This window comes from Macrotis lagotis, chromosome 2 (genome assembly GCF_037893015.1).
Source record: "Macrotis lagotis isolate mMagLag1 chromosome 2, bilby.v1.9.chrom.fasta, whole genome shotgun sequence".
NCBI lineage: Eukaryota > Metazoa > Chordata > Mammalia > Peramelemorphia > Peramelidae > Macrotis > Macrotis lagotis.
Window position 1 is genome coordinate 108,702,559 of NC_133659.1, and position 24,287 is coordinate 108,726,845.

The 24,287-nt window shown below is 42.0% G+C and overlaps 1 protein-coding gene across 2 annotated transcripts in view; it reads right to left on the reverse strand.

Annotated features, from left to right (window-relative positions):
- Positions 1-2,606: 2,606 nt before the first annotated feature.
- PLXNA2 (plexin A2) overlaps positions 2,607-24,287 on the reverse strand; it is a 321,485-nt gene continuing 299,804 nt past the window's right edge. For both annotated transcript variants that reach the window (XM_074222562.1, XM_074222561.1), the window contains exons 26-32: positions 23,795-23,898; positions 17,807-17,906; positions 16,473-16,663; positions 14,664-14,833; positions 10,299-10,511; positions 9,283-9,433; positions 2,607-7,731 (exon numbers count right to left, since the gene is read on the reverse strand). In XM_074222562.1, the coding sequence (XP_074078663.1) occupies positions 7,636-7,731; positions 9,283-9,433; positions 10,299-10,511; positions 14,664-14,833; positions 16,473-16,663; positions 17,807-17,906; positions 23,795-23,898 (1,025 nt within the window). In that variant the 3' untranslated portion in view covers positions 2,607-7,635. The remainder of the gene's footprint in view (positions 7,732-9,282; positions 9,434-10,298; positions 10,512-14,663; positions 14,834-16,472; positions 16,664-17,806; positions 17,907-23,794; positions 23,899-24,287) is intronic.

Below are 24,287 nucleotides of genomic sequence, written 5' to 3' on the forward strand. Positions count from 1 at the left end.
GTGTCAGAATGATCTGAATTCAAATCCCATCTCAGACATATCCTAACTATGTGACTCTGTATAAGTCTCTTAAAGTCTCTTGGTCTCAGTTTCCATACCTGTAAGATAGAGACAATAATAACCCTCATCTCTTAGGATTGTTGTTAGGATCAAATGGGATAACATATGCAAATGATTTATAAATTGTAAAATTCTATAGATGAGTTAACTAATTTTTTTCCTTCTCTAAACTCTTACAATATTCATTTTTATTTTCTTTATGCATGTACATATTATCATTTTTCACATATACTTTATCTCTTCTACTAGATTGCAGGTTCCTTGAGGGCAGGGACCTTGTCTTATTTATCTTTTTATCCTTCACAAGATCTCACAAAGTGGTACTTGAGAAATGATGAATGTGGAAGTTTTATGGAATTTCCTTCAACAAATATTTATTAAATCCAGGCACCTAGCTAGGTCAGGGAGAGGATAAAAAAAGATATGAAACTCACTTTCTTTCAAGGAGCTTGTATAGTTAGGGAAATTACATATGAACTAATTGTTATTATATAAAGGACAGAGAAATAAGTATAAAGGATACAGTTTCATACAAATAATAGAAAGATTATATTCAGGAGTGGGGTAATCATGGACAGCATTGTGGAAGAGATGGGATCTCACTTGGGCCTTGAGAGAAGAAAATTTCAACAGTCAGGGGGTTTAGGTGGGTGACTGGAGACCTTTTCAGGAAGAGGGGGGTAGGGTAGCTTGAGAAAAGACATGGAGGTGGGAGAGGGTAGGATGAGAATGGAGGATGGGGCAAAGTATAGAAAACTTTCTGAGTTGAATGCAGAATATCTTTTGTTAAACTGTTATATCAAAGTTAATCATTATTATTATCACTATTATTAATAAAAGTATATAAATGCTGGAAAAGTAGACTAGAGCCAGAGTTTGGAGAACTTTGAATGCCAGGATCAGAAGCTTGGGCTTTATTTCATTGGCAATAGGGAGCTATCAAAGGTTTTTAAATAGAAAATCTATGTGGTCAGAAAGCTACATTAGGAAGATGGCTAGGACATCCATGAATGGATAAATCAATGAATGCGTGCCTTGAATACTTTTTAGAAATATTAGAAGGCTTCTAGAATTTGCACTTACCTGTTACCTCTTTGAAAATGGTATGAGAGTTATGTCAACATGTCTTGATATATCTTCAACAGAGAATAGATGAGGTGGTGGTAGAGGAGGAAGATAACATTCTCATCTTAAAGGGAATTCCAGGATGGGGAATCAATGAAACCAAACTTCTATCTCAAAACAATCTTGACAGAAACCCCAAGCCCCTGAACTATAAGCTAGAACGATGATTTCAAAAGACCTGTAGTCTTATTTTTTTCACCTGTTCCATAGTTTTACCAACCTGTGCTATTCGGACATTACTCCTTAGAGTCAAACCAAAATATCTTCCATTGTCAAGGACATTTCTCCATAAAGTAGGGTTGAAATACTTAAAACTCATAGTAGAAAGTCACAGATGTGTTTCCTAGGAAGCAAACTAAATCCTTCTAAAAGTCAGCCCACTCTTGGGAATGAATATAGTTTAACTAGTCTCTAGGAAGGGGACCTTACTGCAGGGGGAAAGGGGCCAGTGTTTGGAAGTCTTGATAGTTGGAGAAATGTATTCTGAGGTCTTGGCACTAGGGGTCAGTGTTGGTCTGCAGGTTATGGAAGAAGTTGGGGGTTATGTTGGGGCAGGGGAAGGGTTATGACTAGATGTTACTTGCATCTCTGAACTGGGAGGAAATGATAATAAAATTTTCAGTTACCTAAGTTATGGAAGAAGACCATCTAAAAGCACTCACTGACTCTGGAAGCAAAAGGACATGGGTTCAAATTTTCCCTCTCATAACTTACCTATGTTATCTTGGGCCACTTAATTTCTTAAGAGTCTTGGTTTTCTCATTTGTGAAAATAAGGCAACTGAATTCAGCTGCTAAATTCTCTTCCAGTTATAAATCTATGATCTTATAACTAGATGAGAGAGCTAGGTGGTGCAGTATTTTAACTAATGTTGGACCTGGGGTCAGGAAGACATGCATTCAAATCTTGCCTTTAAGACATTTACTAATTTTGTGACCTTGTACAACTCACTTAACTTCTTTTAGCCTCAGCTTCCTCATCTGTAAAATGGGTATAATGAAAACACTTACCTCTCAGAATTGTTATGTAGATTGAATGAGTTACAATATATAAAGTACTTTACAAACCTTAAAAAGTATATAAATCCCTATGGCCATTGTTGTGAGATGATCTTTGGGGTCCCTTTGGAGTGTGATTCCATGACTTTTATTTGACTTAATTTTCCTGGATCTCAGTGTGTCTTGTGAGGGAACTGGATTAGATGCTCCCTAAAGTCCCTTCCAGATTTAGCCCATGATCATAAAATTGGGGACTTAGATGGTTCCTCTAAGATCATCTCTCTCATTTTACAATCGAGGAAACTGAGGCTAAGAATAAGCAAATGACTTGGCTAAGGTCGCCCATGTAGTAAGAGTAAGGACTAAGATTTCCTGTCGTCTTTCATCCCACTGAGACATCTTATTCTAGGTTTTTTCCTTTTTTTATCCAGTAAACTTTATTTATATATAACAACAGTACAAAGTGTGTCCTTGGCTTGCAAAATAGGAGCGTTTCATATTTACAATAGGTACACAATAATATATTAGAATAATAACAAAAAATTCCCAGTTTTTTTTCTAGGAACATTTTAAATACTTAAATTTTCTTACAGTTTTTCCACAACACCTGTAAAAACAACAAAACCAGACAAACACTGTTTTCTCATAAAAAAAATATAATACAGAATTCCAGTGTGTCAAGAAAAAGAGGGGTTAAGGGAGAGAAAAGAGGAGAGAGGCAGATATGTTGGGGGAAAAGGATCCAGATGATGGGGTAAGCAAACACTTTGAGGCTCCTTTCCCATTTGGTGTAAGGAGAGAGTTTCTTCCAGACAAATCTAAGACCCTTTTCCCCATCTTCTTGACGCCCATTTCAATCTCCACCATGAACATAACTTTGACAGAGGAGGGAGGTGAAAGTTAAGAACCTGACAAAATCCTGCTGTTCACAATCTTTATATGGGGCAGAACAAGAGGGAATGAGACTTACATCACAGCCCATTTAGGAGAGATATGAATAACACCTTGTTGAAGGAGAGGGTTGGGGCATGATGTGGGTCATACATGACTGGGAATAATCATGGATTCAATCATCTTCACTGAGAGTTTCTAGAAACATGCATGACAGCCAATCTGTGATGGTTGGGGGAAATGTTTCTTGGAGGTAGGGTGAAGGTCATGTTAACCTCTCAGGGTATCTTTTAGCACTGGATTTGGATGAAGGGAGAGTAAAGACATCCCTGCATCCAGTGATGCATCCAGTCCTAGATACAAACTGAGCATTCTTTGGGGAAGGGTAAGATTTGGTGGGAAAAAGAGAATTTGGAATAGTGAAAATGCCACCACAGATGTTCCTGAGAATATTGTCCAGAGTCCCTTAACCATAGCAGCTGAATCCCATTTCAGCCTAAAACCTTAACGATAGGGTGTTTCCTTCCCAGAACCTTGGACAGAGCTATCCATTCCAACTTTTTTCTTCCACATTGACCTTTCACTTCAACTTTCACCTCTCTTAGAGTGAAGCTACCACATTTTAGGGAAGAGTATTCATGCTATAGATTTACTATGTGGAGAAAGGACACACTGTCCACCCCCAGAGTGCAGCTGCTTGTTTGATATTTACTGACAACAGGTTAATGGGGCCAGGTATGATGCTGAAATGCACCTGGAGATTTATCTGCCAAGACTTTTTAAATGTCCCTCATTTATTCTGCCTGGATCATTTTAGTCTGTTTGTAGAGCACACCCATTTATTGTTCCCATTGTGGACTCAGCAGTTATGGTGTCTTTTGTTGCTATTTTATATCAATGTGTGTGTGTGTGGGGGGGGGATGGTGAAGGTCAAACAAAGCCTCAGGCAACAAGGGAAGTGCAGCCGGAACAATCCAAAATAGTGGAAACTTTTACTACTTCCATTTTAGAGGGAGGGGTATATCACAGGGGGTCTTTTCCAGTTATTTTCTTCTTTTTGCTGGTTCTTTGCCCACATCACTCTTGCCTTCCACAGGTTGAGGCACTGAAGTACAGAGATGACTAACAAGGCAGCTAGTCTAATGCCCATTCTTTTGGAAGCAGAAACCAGCAGCCTATAGCAACTAGTTCCCTGTTCTCAGTGAGAACACTAATTGACTCATGATAGCAATGACTGAGATTTGCCATTTTATATAGGCTAGCTGGTTGGATGGCTGGGGAACTTTCCTGGGTTAGAAGAACTTTCTTGGGTTAGATGAGAAGACCCATCTTTGTAGACAGTATGAACAAATCTGTCTCCTAATCCAGTGTTCCTTCGAGGAAGGGACTCAAGGGTGAGGTGGAAGTGCCCTGCCCGGAGTGAAAGAGTGAGGGGTAATCTTCCATAAAGCTCCACTTTCCTAGAACACCCCTAACCGGGAGAGACTTTGTGGATAAATTAGTGAGGACAAATTTATTCCATTCTATTTTCCCCATTCTCTGTGGGGCTGTTAGGGGATCAGAAATGGAGAGGTCTTCCAGGACCTCATCATCTTCACGGCTCCATGACTTAGCTTGGATTCAGCTGGGTTTCTCTTCTCAGAATCCTTCTTGGGAAGTTACTCTTTTTGACCAACTTTCTTTTTGGGGGGGGACTGCCAAGTTACATGTGGTTAGCTCCTTTTACCCTGACTCCCCAGGAAGTCCTGTCTTCATTCTCAAATGAAAGTACCTGAATTGAGGTACCTTCTCTAAATATCTTGCTGGTAGACCCTTATGTTTCTAAGTTTGGAGGTCAACAAGTGGGATCAGAGGGGTTGATGTGATGGGTTAAGAGGATGCTGGGTCTCTTAGCCTTCAACTTCCAGTTCTTTCAAGGCTTTAGGAGGCAATGTTATGGGGAGATTCATCCTGTAAGGGGGATCATCAGAACCTCATCATTCAAATCAAATCTGGATGGGAAGCATAGAGTAGTCAGATAGGTTCCTTTGTTGGAAGCAGGAAATCTCCATCTTAAATTCTTCTCTCCCTTTGGCTCCCTCACCCTCTCATTGCTGTAAATCATGGGCTCTGAGTTGCTAAGCTTTGGATCTGTGAATGTCAAATGCTTTGGCTTCTTACACAAGGTCGGTCATTAGTATTTCTTTCAGGCTATTAATAGGGCCCAGAGAAACTTTAACAGAAGTGGATTATCAGAAGAAAAGTGGACTTGGCATGCCAGGCTGTGAATCATAATTTAAACAGCAAGTTTCCTGAGTATTTCACTGAATGCTTTTTTCTTTCCTTTTGTTAGCTACATTCAGGCAAGAAACTGGAGTTGAACAGACCAGGGGAGTCTGCTGTGTGGTTAGTGCAGCAATCCAAAGCCACACGACAGCTGAGGCTGGCAGCCAGCTCTCCTTCGCTCATTTTCCTTGGGCATTGTGCATCCAGTCCACTTTGAAAGTTGGACCACCTGGAGATGTAGCAGGACAGTGAGGGTGATGGACAGTTTGAGTTAAAAAAAATAGGAAAGAAACCACAATCCATTCTCTCTTGGGAGCAGCCTTTTCAGACCTCTAAGAGTTGCAGCCTGAATTTCTGGCCTCTTTCCAAATTGGAGGGATAGGAGGGAGAGGTTGCTCCTCTTTTTTTCTCCTTCCCTTCTTCTATGGCATCTGCCCTTCCTTTCAGTTGCTTCTCCTGGAGAGGGTAGTTCTAGGGAAGACAATTCTGACCTTAGATTAGCAAGGAGCTTAGGCTTTTAAGATCAATATGGTCCCACCATCAGCACCTTCTGCCAACTCCCATGGTGGAAATGCCAACATCTGGGGAAACTTCCTAGACTCTACAACCTGGACAAGAGAGGTAAAGCTTTTTTCTCTTGTTAAACAAAACTCAGGAAAGTTGGTCACACATTATCTTTAAGTGGCAGGAGGGAGGGAGGATGAGCCAGCTGCTGACCTCCCTACCCCAACAATCAGAGACAGAGACAGAGACAATGACAGAAGACAAAGACCCTGGTACTCTCTAGAAGTCAAACCATTTGGCCTGGTCTGATCCCCTCAGAGGTAAGCCCTGCATATCCAGGGACATGTCCAAAGATAAATGTCAAACATTCTCCTTCCCTCTGCAAGCATGAAACAATTGGAAAAGTAGAATAATAAATATTCCAGCTTCTTCAGCTAACTCTTTTCAAGCATCATTTGCTGTAAACAGTTTGTTTATATGTATTTATATGTGTGTGTGTACATATATATGTACACACACACATACATTATTTTTACTGCAAGAAATTAGAGGTGAAATCCCAATCCTGAACACCCATTTCCCCAAATCAAGTTCCAGATTGAACCTGGAGAACCAGTCCCTTTATGGCCCTTGTTTGGCCCATTGAACTTTTTTCTAGTGCTCAGGGTTTCTGATCATGACCCTGATAGACTGTGCCCCCCTGAGCTAACGGCTAGGATGTTGGCAGATGTTAGCAGAGTGTGGCAGGAGAAAGACACGTGAGGTGGAGAGGTTTGGTGTCCAAGTGAGAGTCAGGAACCCATCATGAAGAGAAGCCCATCTCACCGCCCCAATCCCACCCCCTCCTGACTCAGAGGGGAGGTACTGAAAATCCAGTCCTCAGTTGGTTAGACACAAAAGTAAGAAAACAGAACAAAATCAAATAAACAGTAGCAAAAAGCATAGACACTGTATAAAGACAAAGCTTCTCTCCAGAGATGATCATGTACAGGTGTATGTATGTAAAGCTTGGTTTCCAGCCAGGCAGTTTGGTTTCATCTGATGATTCAGGAGTTCACCCAGAAGTACCAATGAGCTCTTGACTGTTGGGATATTTCTAGGCTTGACTGGCATCTGTGACTGTGAAAAAACATTTGGTGCAAACTTGTGCTCATTCTTCCTCTCCTTTTCTCTACTTCCCAGGGAAAGGAAACAAGTGATTTTCCCAAGATTCCCATTGTCATCTGCTTGCAAATTGTCACTGAAAGGGAGCAGGAATCTTGTAAGGGAGGAGGACTTGGAAGGAGAAGAAAGAAGGGGGGAAAAAACCAGAATGGAAAAAAGAAAAAGGTGGGACGGGATTAGCAGAGTGGCTTTTTGTCTATTTTATTTCTGTGGTTTTTCTCTTTTTCTTAAAAAAATTAAATAAAGTTTTCATTATTTCCCAATATACATTAAATGACTTTTTTTTTCATGCAAAGCAGCAGTCACAGAGGCAGATCTGTCCCCAGCTCCTGCCTCTTGGCTTTGAGGATGACCTCCTGGCCCGCATTTCTCTCTTGTTCTTGCCAAGGATGCATGATGCTTACTGTTCAATGATTCAGGAACTGGATAGGATGAAACCTGGTTGATGCTGGGGGGAGGGGCACAGCCATTCCCTCCTCACCTCCCCCAGGATGGGTCCAGGGTGGGTTCAGTTAAGCCCTGAGAGCAATTCACTAGTCCTTCATTCCCAGCTTCCTAATTTTGAAAAATTGAAGGCTCACTCCTTGCCTTCTCTTTCTTCTCTGAGAGATGTGCCGGAAACTTCTCCTCAGCTCTCAATGGACATGGCATTGATCAGTTGTTCTACTTTATAAGACAGCCGCTGTCGCCGTGCCTGTTCATCCTGCTCGAGGGCCCCGATGATCTGGGGGAAGAGAAGCACAGAAGTCAAATGGATGTTGTAGGTCTTAGGAATTCATTTTTTAACCTTATTTCATCCTTATAATCATCCTGTGAGGTGGGTCCTAGAGGTTAAATGATTTGCCCAGGATTACACAGCTAGTCAGTTCTGAGATGAGATTTGAACCCAGATCTTCTTGACTTTAAGCTAGCCATTCTATCCATTGGGCTACCTACCTGCTTATGGTCAAACACGTTGTCAGTGGCAGGACCAGGATTTGAACCCATATCCTTTCAGATGCTAAGATCTGGAAATTGTTCTACTATATTACAGAGTCTTCTCAGGTCTCATCACCTCCTCCTAAAAGTCTTTCTGGATAAATCCAGATTCATTTAGCATTCCACAACCCATCAAGGCACCTACTTACTCTCATTTAATGAGTAAGCTAATACCTATGCAATGTGGGTGGTCTAATTTCTGTATAGACTCAAAGAATAGAGTGAGTTCTAAAGCTAATGGTCTTGGGTTCAAATTCCACCTCTGATGTTTATTCCTTATTATTGTTCAGCCTTCATTTTTGTTTGTTTGTTTGTTTTCTTTTTAGGTTTTTGTAAGGCAATGGGGTTAAGTGGCTTGCCCAAGGCCACACAGCTAGGTAATTATTAAGTGTCTGATGCTGGATTTGAACTCAGGTCCTCCTGACTCCAGGGCTGGTGCTCTATCCACTGTACCACCTAGCCACCCCTCAGTCTTCATTTTTGAAGAGGACAAATGACACCATGGGATGACATTTTGACTCATCTGTGAATTGGATTTGAGTGATGCAGAGCTGCACAAAATGGTCAGCTTCACTCTCCCAGAGTCATTAAAGACCCAGTGGCAGGACAAAAGTCAAGATGAACCAGCCATGGTCAAGAATGCAGTGGCTGACATCTTGGATGTCTGACCAATCTCTAAGCACTACACAGGCTTCTTTTTCAGCCACCTTCAAAGCTGTTGGAACAAATTGTTTTGATTTACTAATTATATAACTGTAGGCAAGGTACAAATTCCCTATGTTTCCATTTCTCCATTTTTTCATATGAGGGAATTTAGCTAGATAACCTCTAAAATTTCGTCCAATTCTATATCTATCACATTCTCATCTTGTAAGAAGGTGAAATCGAGACCTAGAAATGTTAAGTGACTTGTCCAAAGTCACATGAGTAGAGACTAGGTTCCACTTGTCCATTTGCAAATTGGCAGCTGGTATCTTCTCAAATGCAGAGAAGAGCCTCACTCAGGGTTTTTTAAAGCAATGATGTTAATTTTAAAATACTTTATTGAGATAAGATAATTAAATTAGTAAAAAAAAATCCCTCACTACTTTGTTAATAGTGTTAAAAGTGATATTAATCAAATGACTTCCAACTGCCAAGTTGCAAATGGGCCAATTTCTACACAGAGATCAATAAACGTCTCCTGTCTCTTGCACATAATAGGTGCCCAATGAATGTATAAGAAATTGATTTACTCAATGGATGGGATCGTTCATCTCTCATTTCAAGGCAGGCTCCCAGCTCCTTTCCCTCTTACCTCTTCACTGTACTTGCTGACGTAGGAGTAGATTTCATTAAGAGCACTGAGCATGTTAAACTCCACAGCATGGAGACGTGACTGCTCTGCGAGGTAGGCATTCATGTCCTGGTCACTGATGGCTGGCAGCTTGGCAATATCAGCATAGTATCTGGAGGGGACAGGGAGGTCCTATGGTGAGGAAGCTGGAGGAAGGTGGCACTCCTACTCAATTTTCCCCATTTCCTCCCTTTGATTGTCATTCAATGTTCTTCATAATGGGTCCCTTTCAACCTTCCCAGTTATCTCTCTCACACACACCCTTTGGATGATTCAACTATATCGATCTATGACTATTCCTTGAAAAGAACATTCAGCCCATCCTCCATCTCTCTGTCTTTGAATTGGTCGCTCTTCAAGGTTGGAATACTTACCTCCCTTCCCTTCATTTTTTTAGTTTTCCTAATTTCCTTAAAAACTCAGCTCACATAACCTCTACTCCAAAAGACCCCTCCTTATCCTTCCAGGTTTTCACACCTGTCACTCAAGATTAACTTCTGTCTGGACTGGTTAAATCTTGCATGCATTCTAGTTGTTGATATGATGTTTCTTCCATTAGAATGCAGGTTCTGCTTCCCCAACCCTCTTTCTTTGTAGCTTTATGGCTTAGAATAGTACCTTGCATATGGGAAGCATTTAATACTTTCTTGACTCCCTAGCACTCTTGTCCTTTGTGTGATATCCTAGAATGTCCTGGCATCTACCTGGGAACTTATTGGCTGGTCAAAATCAGCATTGTGACAATGACAAATGCATCTTTCTGCAATGTGGAGCTCAGGGGGAATATGTTGGTGGAAGTGTGGCAAAGCCTGGGGTTGGGACCCAGAAAGAATAAAAAAAAAAAACGATGTCATGGCAGGTCATGGCAAGGTACATTCTTAGTGGGATCAAGCACGATTGTGCCTAAGGAATGGGACCTAATATTGTTACATGGCTGTCTTTCTCAGGATTATGGTGAATTAGGGTATTTTACCGACCTCTCCACCCAGCTCTTATAGCTGGGAATGTCCTTGGCATAGAGCAGCTTATTGGAAGGGGAGTCCTTGCCCAGTCGATGCTCAGATGTGGAGCAGGAGTCCATGAAGGTTTGGGCCACCACCGAGAGGCAGGCATCAGTGATGCTCCCCTTGTGGATGTCAAACACGAACTGAGGGTTCTTGATCACATTCACCCAAAATCGCAAAGGGAGGCTGTGAGAAGAAGAGGGATTCAGTGAACTCCTGGAGCTGAGAGGAACATACAAAGAAACCTACCCAGTATCAGAGTCTTTTCAGCCATGACCTTATATCTGGTACCAATAGACCCATTCACTAACAGCTTAGCACCCCAGTCTTCCTATAATGAAATATGAGAAAAACTAGTAATTAGCACCAGTCATTTGGCAGACATTGTTATTCACACAAGAAGAAGGCGATGGGGGTGGGGTGAAGGGAGAGGCAGGAGACATTTTTGCCCTAATCCATCCAAGATAAATAAGCACAAGGTCAGAGGATTTCAAGCTGGAAGGAACTATAAAGGTCATTGAACCTAAATTCACTTGCAGATAAAGAAACTGAGGCTCAAGGAGATTATGTCTTATTCAAAGTCACATTGGAAATAATCAGCAGAGCTACTTCTCTGTTTCTCTGATTCAGGGTCCAATGTCTTTCCACTATACTAAGATACCTCTTTTAGACATTTCAGGTCAGAACTATGGATGCAGGAGCCCTGAGTGCTTTCACATGTGAGTGAATGTAATGGAATGTAGAGTAATATAGTACTTGGGGCACCTAACTCTATCTTTGGACAAGTCATCTTATCTCTCTGGGCCTCATTTTCTTATATGTAAAATAGAAGTTAAATTAAAGGCTCCTAAAGTCCCTTCCAGCTCGAAATCCTGAGATCCTTTATAGGCAAGTGGACATTAGTCCTTATGGAGGCCAATATCCATCAGAATGACTTGCATCTTTAGTGTTCGAGGACATGTCCAAGAATGAGATGACATTTTAGAAAAGAGGAAGCCCCCAACTCACTGTCTTCTTTTTTTCTACCAACTCTAGGGATGGAGAGTCCATTGGAATCATTTCTAAGAGTCTCAATGCTCTGAGCAAAGCCTATTACTCAATGGCAACATAAGGCTGCATTATTTTCTTGGAGTCTCACACAAAATCATCGGGCACATTGTACCCCATGATAGTGCCCACTGCTATTGTCTGGAGGACAACCGCAGAGAGCCCTGGGCACTTCCACTGAGCAAGGACAATGGTCCCCACCTGTGCTTCACGCCCAGCCAGCTTCGGCCTCCGCTCCCAGCATCATTTCCCAGAGCTGGCCTGGCCTGGCTAAAGCGGAATTCAGGCTAGAGGAATGGCTTCCCCAGGGAGTCCTTTCATCAAGTCTCCTCCTCCTGAAGACGCCAGTTCATTCAAGTGACCAGGCTGCGGGTAGCCACGGAGAGAGCTTGGGGGAGGGGCCTGTTGTGTGGCTGGCATCTCAGAGAATGACTTGCTGCAGGTCGGGGGTTGTTCTTTCTCCCCAAAGGAGCTTGTCAGAAATGAAGGGATTTCCTCCCCAAAGGAGATTTTAATCAGGGGTGATGATTATTCTCTGTTTCTTTGGCCATGGAGGAAAGGACAAACCCAGCCCACCCCTTTCCTAAATCCCCAAACAGCTGCTGCTTTCTCATCATTTTCCAGGCTGTGATTTTCCATCTCCAGCTGCACCCTTACAGCCCTAACCCTTTGGACTCTTTTAGAGAAGCAATGTAGTATAGTGGAAAGAGTAATGAATGAATCAGGAGTTTAAAGGAAGGACCTGTGTTCCAATCCCACTTTTGTTTGAGCCTTATTCTGTGTAACCTTGAAGAAATCTCTTGACCTCCACATTTCCTCATCTGTTGATTTATTTGGTCAATACCTTAAATTTAACTCTTTAATCCCTGCTCAGTCTTGCATTTTTATGGAGTAGTGGAAAAGGTTGGGGATACCCTGGCACTTGACACTTAATATTGCTGTGACCTTGGAAAAGTCACTTTGAACTTTCTGGGTCTCTGTTTCCTTAGTTGTAAAATGGGTGGCTTGATCTAGATGACCTCTAAGATCCCTTCAAACTCTTACTGATCCTAAGACTCTGCAGAAGATCGATTATGACCTTGCTCATGGACATTCATTCCATCATTCATAGTTCCTGTGGATCTCACCAGCCTCTGACTGGTCTCAATCCTCTACCCTCTTTCCCACTTCTATTTTCATGTCCATAAGATTCTTTTTTCCTCTTTTCCACCTCAGGCTTTGTGAAAATGCCTTCCTCTACCAGATTCCAACTCCACTCTCTGGGCCCCCTCAGGGCACCATGGTGTCAGTCTTTTGTGATAAGGATGAAATTGATGCAAGGGTAGGGGGTTGGTAGCATGAGCAATTTTTGTCTTTCATTTCATCTGAGGGAAATATCTGAGTTCAGCACCCCTATGAGCTTCTGGGGCAAGTGCTGTCTGGCTGGCAATGCTAAGGATTTCTGTGGTCCTGATTCCTTAGGCCAGAAGTAAATAGCTAAGGAAACCCTTTAGAGGTCACCTGGGGCTCCATTTTGTCTTTTCTAAAGTGAATATGGAGGATAAAAAGGGATAGCTGCTAAGTGAGCAAAAGATAGAGCAGCAAATCTGGGACCATTTCTTAATCTCCCAAAAGTCAGTACTCATACCCAAATAGTGGTGGGCTGAGTTGGGCATTAAACAGAACAAATGAAACAGACATAGGCCCCATGTCCTATCTCCTCCCTGAGGAGTGGTTCTGGGAAACATAGAGGATAAACAATAAAAGAAGGTAGGGAAAGAAAGGGATAACAAAATTACAAGATCATAGATTTAAAGATGAGAAGGATCTTAGCCATCTAGTTAATCCTCACCCCCGCCCCCATTATTTTAAAGATGAGGGATCTGAAAGCAAGGAAAGTTCAGTGTCCAAGATCATACAGATATTGAGTTAGCAGGGCCAGGTTTTTGAATCCAGGTCTTCCTACCTCAAGCACTCTTTTTATTAGATCATGTAGTATAGTTAACTTTTATATAGTGTTTAAAGGTTCACAGAGCACTTTATAAATATCATCTCATTTGATCTTCACAATATCTTGTAAGGTAGGTGTTATCATTATTCTCATTTTTCTTATGAGCTGCAGAATTAAAATACATTGGCAACCCCAAAGAGATGGAGAGAGAAATGACTCTTTGGAGGAGGGATATTTGGTTTTGTCCTGGTTAGCTTTCCAAAGAGCCTGGTGTTTTCCAGGTCTGATGATCTTCAAATACCAGCCTCAGCACATCTGTGCTTACTGTCTTCTGAGAGGGAATGCTGGCTATGGACAGCTGTTTGTGTTGCCCACCCACCATGTGGGCCAGAACTCTTCCTCTCTGCTCTTTTCCAGGGAAAGATTTCCGTTCCGGCTCTTGTCCAGGCTTTGTCTGACCCAAGTGCTTTCCCCTGCTCTGCCTCTAGTCCAGTTATTATCCTTTCTTCAGGATCTCAGAGAGAAAAAGTTCAAATTCTTAGCCATGTGCCAAGGGACACTGGGAGGTTTGTCTCTAGTTGCTGGTGCTGGCTGCTTGTTATCACCTTTGGGAAGAGTCATGTTGCAGGGCCATCCCACCTGCTGCTCCTGGGGTCTTCTGGCGCCGGGGGTAAGAACTGGATCTTAAGAGATTAAGTTTGAAATGAAACACTTGCAAACAACTGGTTCCAACTGGCAGTGGGTGTTGGCTCTTCCAATCTTGTCCTGAAAGGGTCAGCTTTTCCAGATTTGGCAGATCCGGTTTCAACTAAAGTCATCACTGTCTTTATGAGGTGACTTGGGTTCAGTCTGGCTGTCCCACTCCAGATGTCTAGTGTTAGATATCATTTCCCAAACCTGTTCTGGTTGTGTGGTTCTGCTGGTAGACATTAAACTTGCCTGGTTATGGGATGGAGGGAAATGAGACCCATTTCTCACCCCCCCTTCCCTCCACATTACCCCTCTTTTAGCTTCTGAATCAGCAGTGATGATCTCCTTCCTCTACCTTCCTCTAGCTGCTCTAGAATAGGTGATCTAAAGCATCAGGGGGATACATTCCCAGTGAGGGCTACGTGTAGACACCAACCTCAGGGCCTGAAGTTCAAGTCAGCAGGCAAAACCCTGGAGGAGAAAGCTGCTGGGGACACATTTATTCTTCCAAGTATATGGGCCTTGGATTACAGAGCCACAGCTGAGAATGACAGCCCCCTACCTTCCGTTTCCCATCAGCCTCTAGAGCTTCTGTCCTGAGCCAGCCCTGGGCTCCTCCCCACAACAGGGCAGGTTAGCTCTCTCTGCCTTCTCCCTTTGAAAGGACTTACCAGTTGCTTTTCCAGGTGTGCCGCACATCTGTATCATGGATGCTGTGCCTATCTGCTTGCTCATCCAGGAAATCAAACATATACTTGATGGCCAGGGGGAGGGCACTGCCCCGATGTACAGTGCTGAACAAGGTCTCGAACAAATCATCCACAAACTTCTGCAATGTACCCTGGGGGAGGGGAAGGATGGTAGGAGGTGTGAAAGAAATTCTAGGAGGGAGAAGGCTTAGTGGGGAGGGATGGGGAGGGGGTGCTGGCAGGCAGCAGAAGGGGATGCCAGATGGTGCCACGGGCTTTATACTGCCTTGGAAAAGTAAAAATGTCTGTATTGTGGGGATGCACAGACTGTTGAGGGGGGAGGTTGGTGGTGGTAGGTTTGGGGTGTGGGTTGTAGGTAGGAGGAGGTGGAGAATAGGCATTTGGTTTTATTGGCTGTGATTTCTGGGGGTAGAGTCTTTAATATCTTGTGGGCCCAGGACTGAGTGGTGGGCTAATGGGGGCTCAGGGCTTGAGACCAGCTTCTACCCTTGTGATTCTACCCTTCTTATCAACAAGGAAAAGGCTATGGGCTAACAGGCAAAGGAGATGACTGAAAGACAAGTTGGGCAATAGAAAGGCCAGATGGAGAGTTTGGCAAGGAGGTCCCTGGGTTGCTTAGGGTATCAATTGGCTTAAGTTAAACTAAGTGGTGGCTGGGAGCATGGGATTCAGGGTGAGGGGCTCAGCTCTGGCCCTGATCCAAGGATGCTCCAGGCAAGCTCTGAGTTACCACATTTGCTCATCACACATCAAACTTTGTCCTCTGAACCTATAGAGACAGAACTGGAACAGGACCCTACAGAACCAGAGCTCAAAAGTCACCCCTGAAGGGTAGCAAGGAGGTGACACTGGGGGCTAGAGTTTGTTGGGGTTAGTAACTCTTTTCTTGCCAGAGCAGGTGGCCTGTACTATGTATATGTTTGTGTGGGGCCTTTAAAAAGGCTAGTTTTGGATCACCTGGATTACTAACACACCTACTACCTCTTCACAACTCTTGTTTCTAATTCTGGCTCAGTGGAGATCACAGGACTGTAGATTTAAAGCTGGAAGGTACTGTAAATGGTTGGCGAGGACAACAGGCTCATTTTACAGGTATGGAAACTGAGGGCCAGTCCAATGACTTTCTCAAAATCTCACAGAGAGTAAGCAGCAGAGGTAGAGGTAGAAAATCTAAATCCTCTGATTCTTGAACTGTGCTGAGAGGAGTACTCTTGACCCTCAGTGAGATGAGCCCCCATCTTGCTGAGCCAGGAAAGGAATTGGTAGAAGTGGTGGTGATGAAAGCTACTCCTTTGTGCAATTGTCTCTGTTAGCATTCTTAAAGCAGCAAACTGTGGCTGAAGAGGCCAGGAGATCTCCCAGTGGGCATTCTGGGAGGGAGGAAATGCTATTATAAGGAGAAACCTGTAAAACCTGGTTTCATTACAATGTTAGGTGGGGTTGGAGTGGGGGTGGGGTAGATAGTTATTCCATTTTAAGAGATTCAGTTTCATTACAATTATTTTCATTGGGAAAGGAAATAGCTGTGTCCAGCAACCTTGAAAACCTGTCCAATGACCTGGCATGAAGACTGTTACCAGCCTGCTAAACATAGGTTGCCCTATCTTGAACAGGATCCTGCTTTGATGGCTGACTGGCCCATGAGCCACCTGCTTGGGAACCATCATTTTCATTTCTCTTCTGTGTTGGGACAGGGTTCCTTTCTAATTTTTGGCTCTTCTTCCCTTCCCCCCTCCCCTTGTGCTGTCTCAGAGACAACACAAGGATTACCTTGGTGGCCAGCAGCCGAGTCAGGTAGATTTCAGATACCATCTTACTGCCCCTGTCCCCCTCTTTCTGGTCTCCATGGTCATGATTCTTGACCAAGTGCCACACCTTGACTCCACTCTCCAGGTCAGGGGTGATCATAGGTGCCCGGGACCTCAGGCTGTCTGGGCTTCCTGTGTACCGGAAAGATGAATCTAACAAAGAGAAAGAATTGGGTGGAAGAAAATTAAGCTTAGAGGACTTTGTTATGTTTACTTCAAGCTTCTTGGATTGTGGTCTTTTCCACATGCTACAATCCAGCCCCGACAAAAGTCAGTTTTACTGGCTCATGGCCTCAGATTTGGAGAATAAAGGCTGGCAAAAAAAGGTTTTTGGTTGGCATGAATGCAAAGGAAGGCGTCTGGCACCTTTTAAAAGTGATTATTCCATTGAGAGTTGGATTAAGACATTCTGAAGCTGGGCCTGCTGAAGAATAAAGGAACCCATCATACTGCCAACAATGAATAATAAATATGTGATTTTTCCAAACAACCACAAATCAAATTGGAAGTCATCTCGTTTTAATACGGTGGACTTGTAAATTAGAATGCCCCATGTTTAGGAGCCAGCTAGTCCATTCTTTATTAGTGACTAATGGATGGATCCTTGAAAATTCATCTGAGACTGGGCTAGGAAGGTCCTGAGTAGTCCCTACCTGGATGACCCAAGGACCTTTGGGCCAGAAATTATAAAGATGTAAGACAGGGTGAAATAGAGCATCCATGAAATAGAGTACCACAATTTCCACTGTCCAAATTTTGCCTGGGAAAGCATAGATCCTGGTTTGAGTAGTCCTGAGGTAAGCACTTCATTCTGTTAGTTCGCATAGATGAGAAGAGTATAGCCTCGAAGACACACCTCTGAACAGATCATCTATCCAATGATATTCTCTGGACGAGGAAGAAGATGAAATGGGGGAGGCAACTAGGATTTGATGAGGACTCCCAGGTAAGGAAACTTCCTCCTCCAATGCAGGTGAGTACCTTCTCTGTGACTTATAGCTTGAGAGAATTGCCAGAAGCTCTGATTGGCCCAAGGTCACAAAACCAGTATGTTTTCAATAGAAGGGCTTGTATACAAGTTTTTCTGGCTACAACTATTTTTCATGACATGTTGCTTCTTTAAGGAAATGGGGGTGAAGAATAGGAATATAACTTTTTAACTGATCCCAGACAGTTAAATGCTCTTAGAGGGAAGGATGATAAATTGATTGATAAATATCACCAATAACTGTCCAATTCAATGAGAAGATTCAGCCTCCTACCCTCCACTGACCCCCTTGTTTGCCCATTCCTCACCATATCTACTGATGGATGTCCGGGAGATGCTAGCAGAGGGGGGGATGTTGTAGGAGGAGGTCTGTTTGGGGACAAGAGCCACCACAGAGCGGTCTGACACCTGTCAACATAGAAAGAGAAAACAGCTGCGGTGAGTAGTGCACTATAGAGACCATCATCGCTCCAGAATATTGGACAGGAGAAAAATCAAAAGGATGTGAGTTAAACATACATTTGAACATGTCAGCCACTGTGGTGGAAAGTAAAGCTTCCTGGTGATAGAAAAGAGAAATTAGATAATGGCAACTGGAGAATCTGTGAAATTTGGATTTTGATGTGGCATCCTGGTCTGAATGAGATCTTATTTCTTTTAGATCGCACCTGACTTCTTTCTGTTTCTGGACCTACAAAAACTAGATTTACTATGAGGCTCTTCTAAGGTCTAATGCTCACTGCAGCCTTGGAGGACTGTTTCTCTTTCACTCCATCCTTTGTGGGGCTATCATTCCTAGGCTCCACACCCAGCCCCTCAGGGAGCGGGCTGATAAACGAGGAGACATATTGAAGACATTTGGGGCCATTTTGATTTAAGGCCACACGCCATCCAATAAAAACGGAGAATCCCTAGAATTGTGGCGATCCAATTAAACCCTTAACGCAAAGGGAATAAAACAGCTATAATAATGTTATGGGCCATAAAACATTCCTATTAAACCATTTTTTATTTTAACAATTTTTATGAACTTTATAAGTTTGATTTATGGCTGCACCAGCCATAAAACCATCTTTCTGGGTCTTAAATTGTCAGTCCCTTTCTCCCACCAAAAAGAATTAAATGTGGGGAAGTCAAACTATAAATGCACATTAATGCTAACGAGATTCCCTTATAGCTGGCTTTAGTGGTGGGTGTTTAATTTTACCCTCCTTATAAATCTACAGGAGCCCTGGAAGTTTTTTAACATCTCTTTGTTAATTAAGGTTATGGAGATTTCTTCTAGTTGGGTTCAAGGACCTTTGCTTTTGATGGGGCAAAGGTAGCTTGGTCTTTGGCTTATTGTCTCCATGCTGGACCTAGCAAATTTTCTGTTCCCTTAAGGTCTCTGATATTAATAGAACACAGACTTCTGGAAGGTGATGACTTAGAAAGGATTGGAAAGGTTCTATGGTCTAATAAAGACTGTTCATTTGTCAGGGAAGAAACTGAGGTCCATAGGGGGAAGTGGCCTGTCCAAGGTCCCTTTCATAGAGCTGGGAAAGCTACCTTCCTCTCCAGTTTATTCTTTACTCCCTGGCCCTTGGACTTAATCTATGTGGTCTCCATTGATGATAGGCCGTAGCTGAATTTCAAAGGATGTGAAATGAAACTATTTCATGAAGAAACTGAGGTTCAGAAAGGACTCAGTATCCTCTTATGGGAATGAGACAATATTTGTAAAGCACTTGGTGTGGTGCCCAACAGATAATAGATAAATAATTGCTAACTATAATGATGATGAGATTTAGAGCTAGAAAAGAATTTTAGAAATCACCTAGTTAAACTTCCTCATATTTATGATAAGGAATGTTGTGTGTTTAGCTGTTTTTCAGTCATGTCTGATTTTCCACAATCCCATTTGGAGTTACCTTGGCAAAGATATTAGAGGAATTTGCCATTTTCTCCTCTAGCTCATTTTACAGATGAGGAAACTGAGGTAAATAGGGTGAAGTGACTAGCCCCAGCATATAGTTTGTAAGTATCTGAGGCCAGATTTAAACTTAGGAAGATGAATTACTGACTTTAGTTCCAGCAATCTAACCACTGAGCCACTTAAAATGCTTTTGAGAGAGGATAAGTAACTTGCTAAAGGTCTCAGAGGTAATAATTTTTAGAAATTAGATGATTTGAACATATTTGACTCCAGACCCACCACATTGCCCACTGCCTCTCTCAATTTAGTATGGTAAAGTGGAAGGGACACTGGATTTAGGGTCCAAAGACTTGGGCATGACTACCAGCTCTTCCCCTTTATTACTCATGAGACTTGGACAAATCATTTCACCACCAAGGCTTCAGTGTTCTCATTTGGAAAATAAGGGGGTTGGTCTAGATCAACGAACATGCATTTATTTCATGACTATTGTGTGCCAGATACTTCCCAACCTCTGGAGATGAAGAGACAAATATAAAACAGTCCTTTACCCCCAAGGAATATATTTCCTAGTAGTGATGACATATACATATATAAAAACAGGGTTCTCAAAAATTTTCTGGCAGTTAAGCTTTAATAGGGGAATTCTTCCATTGTCATCTACTGTACAATACTATATGAAATGACATATAATAAATGCTCTAATGACATAAAATAATGATATAACATGATGTGATGTAAAGTCATATCATATCTTTTCATATCACATCCATAAAATGAATCCAAGGTAATTTTGAGAGGGATGGCACTAGTAATTGGATCAGGAAAAGCTTCATATAAGAAGACAAAGTTTGAGCTAAACTTTGGAGAAATTCAAAGATTCCAGTGAGCAAGGGTGAGGACAGAGAATATTCTAGGTAGGGGGCATAGCCAATGAAAAGGCACAGAGTTGGGAGATTGTATGTTTTGTAGTAGGAACAGCAAGGGGAACAATACAACTTAGTGAAAGAGATTAATGTATTTGAAGACAATAAAGGAGGGAAAGGGCCAGATTGTGAGGAATTTTTAAATGCCAAAGGATGGTATATTTTTTCCTTGCAGTATTAGTGAGTCATTGAAGTTTAAGCCTCTACTTGCTTAAGATTTTTAATCCAATGAACTCAAAGCTCCCCCTTGATATCCAGTTTCTCTGTAGTGCTAGCAGTTTCTAAGTTGGGGAATACACCTGGCTCTGTCCCTTCTATTCTTCTGAGGTTTCCATGTTCAGGGCTCTAATACCTCTCTCAGACTCTCTCAGCTGATATAATATGGTAGGTCCTGAGATCACTTTTTCTAGGGATGCCTTCAGCATTTCCCAGCCCAGGGCTATGACTGAGCAATCATGGGGAAGATGATTCTCTTTAGAGGAAATAACAGGAGATCCATTGGCTATTTCCAGATTGTTGTTTAGACTCTGGAGCCCTCCTGTAAGTGGGAGGAAGCATGGGGGGAGTGGAAAGAATTCTAATTTTGTCATGTGAGGACCCAAATTTGATGTCTCACTCTGCTGGTCATTAGACCTTGGGGGGCAACCCCTAAAATGAGGGTATTGATTTCTAAGTTTGTTTCCAGATCCAGATTCAATGATCTGAATATGATTAATTCACTCTAATTAAAATCCTTAGTCTACTAACCACTCTTATAGGGAGTCACCTGATACCTCCCTTCATGCAGGTTTGATGTCTTGTACACAGCAGATAATCAATACTCATTGACTTTGAGTGAATGATACATGCTGAGAGGAAAGTGAAAGGACATTGTACAGTCACTGAGGGAATGGAAGGAATGACACTGAACTAAGGACAAGGGGGTAGGGCATTGAACTCAAAGAAAGAGACAACCCCTGTCCACCTGGGATTCTAGAAGCAGTGATCATAAGTTCAAAGGGTCCTTAGGGTCTATCTAGTCTAGCACTAACCTAGTGTTAAAAAGCATCTTTCATAACCTCTGCCTAAAACTTGACACTTCTTTCAATGATTTAAAAACATTATTCTGAGAAGGCTTTACCAGACTGCCAAAGGGGACTATAATATCCAAAAGATTAAGAATTTATGATGAAGTCCAACTCATTCATTTTACAGATATAGAAAATGATGTCTAGGAAAGATAAATGACTGGCCTAAGGTCATCTAGATAACTGTCAAAAACAGGATTTGAACCAGATATGGAATAATGGGAGTCAGAGAATAATATTTAGAGTCAGAGAACATGGGCTGAAATTTATCTTTGTTACAACCTGTATGATTCTAGTTGGGTCATTTAATCTCTTTGTGTTTTAATTATCTGTAAAATGGTGGTAGTGGTGGGTTTAAATTAAATGAACCCTGAGGTCCCTTCCATGTTCCCATGATGCCAGAGTCAGTGGACTTTCCCTGATACTGCTCTGCTTCTAATTATATAATGAAATGTATGAACTAAGCCTATAATTCTGATCATTCTGTACATCCTCACTTTGAATACAAATTTATTCATTCTTCCTGTTGTTGTTCAGTCATTTTCAGCCAAGTCTGATTTTTCATAGACCCTTTTGAGGTTTTATTGGCAAAGATACTGGAGTGGTTTGCCAGTTCATTTTCCAGTTTATTTTCCAGATGAGGAAACTGAGACAAACAGGGTAAAGTGACTTTTCCAGGGTCACAAAGCTAGTATCTGAGGTTGGATTTGATTTCTCTGGGTAGCACTATCAACTTGCATCACCCCTTCAAAGTAGACCTTGTTCTTCCAAGTCTCATGCACACAGGTCACACTCTGGATGACCCAGAGGACTTCAAACTGGGATACACTTTTGAGATTATCTCTCATCTCCTAGGAAACTGAGGCCCAGAGATCCATTCAATTCAAAACCAGGCCTTCTGACTCCAAATCCTGTGTATTTTCCACAATATTCTCATATATCTGGACTTGGAAGGATATTAAATATGTAAATCCCAAGGTTCCAAGCAGGCAGAAGTGGCTGCTATCTCTGGCAGGCTTTAATTTCCTTCAATCTCCTGCATTTCCAATTTCTAATTTAAAACAGTTTCTTCTAGAATTCTTTCTGAGTCACCTCTCCAACACAGTTCTCTGATTTCCAAGCTTGTCTGTTGTTTAATTCTATAGAAACCACACCTTTTGAACCATTTTCTGGGGATGGGGTATGAAGATTGTAATAGATAGTTTTTGAGTACCCCAATACTTTAAGGCAGGATATGAAAGAGACTAACAGCAATGAGAAAGCTTCTCTCTAATTTTTGAGTTATAGAGAAAGTGTTTGGGGGGTGGGGGAGAACATAGGGACAGCTCCTGCCAGGACAAGATATGCCAGGGCAGAGTATAATCAAGGTACTTTGGCTACAGATATAATAACGATAGTAATAATAGTACTAGTAATTCACTTTTCCATGCTCCTTTAAAGTATTTAAAGCTTACAGTTTAATTCAATAAGCATAATTAAGAACCTCCTATAAGTCATAGGAGGGCAGGTGGACAACTAGGTGGTACAGTGGATAGCATACTGGATTTGGAATCAGGAAGACTCATCTACATGAGTTCAAATCTGACATTGCACACTAGTTGTGTGAACCTGGGCAAGCCACTTCATTCTATTTGCCTCCGTTTCCTCATCTGTAAAATGATGGAGCAGGAAATGGCAAACCATTCCAGTATCTCTGCCAAGAAAATTCCAAACGGGGTCACAGAGAGGTGGACACAACTGAAAATAACTGAATAATAATACATCATGGATTATCTCACCTGATCACAGATTGAAAGTTAGAGAGACTTTATAGATAATCTAGTTCAAGTTATTCGTACTTATTATTTTTATTAATTTATTTTTATAAATAAGGGAACTAAGGTTCAGAAGCAAGGGGAGAGAAAAAGAAATGTGACCCAAGGTTATATCATAATTAGCAGAGGTACAGTTGGAACTCAGTGCTTTGATTAGACACCAAAGGTTCATATCTAAACAGCTTGAGTTCTACTATGCTGCTGTCTCTGGTCATCATCATCATTCCATGCTGCCTTGTTTCATCCATCAAATCAACACTACTCTTCCTGGAAAGTATGTGTTTAATCAACTGCAGTATTATTCCACTCATCATCTCTGGGATTTTTCCATCCAAAACATTCCTCCTTGTTCATATATGTTGTCTTTTCCTATTAGAACATAAGCTCCAAGATGGCAGATCCTGGCTTGCTTTTTGATATTTCTTTCCCAGCTCAGTATCTGGCATATAAACAAGTTTTTTATTCATTTGTCATTTTCATTTATATCCAGGGCCCCTGTATGATGTAGCCTTGGGTCAAGGAGAAGACCGCCTTGGGAAGGGAGAGCCTTAGGCTCTTGTTCTTGCTTACTAACCTGATAATGCATCAATGTGTTGAGCCTTTTCCAGTCTCCTTCAATCTTGGTGGTGATGTCTTCATCTTGTAGTACAACTCGGGCGATCCTTCCCTGGCGCCATTCTAAGGAAAGACTTGAGTATGAGAACCATGCCCTGGGATCTCTTCATTTAAAGGAGGGCCTTTCTGGATGGGAACCTTCCCCCAGATCTTCCTTCTCCAGGGTCATGCAAATAAATTGGGACGGGATGGAAACTCCAGCCTCAGCTCAGATTGCCAGTAGATTTGAAGCTGGGGCAGTAAGGATCACAAGAGTTTTGCTATGATCTTAACTTACTAAATGAATCAGTATAATTACTTCCCTCAGTACCCAGTAGAATAATAGGATCATGGCACTATAATTGGCAGACTTTAGTGCTTCAATTTTATCTCATTCTACAGAAGCCAAGTGACAAGTAATTTGTTTAAGGTTACACAGTATACAAGTGGTAGAGACAGAATATGCTCAAGTC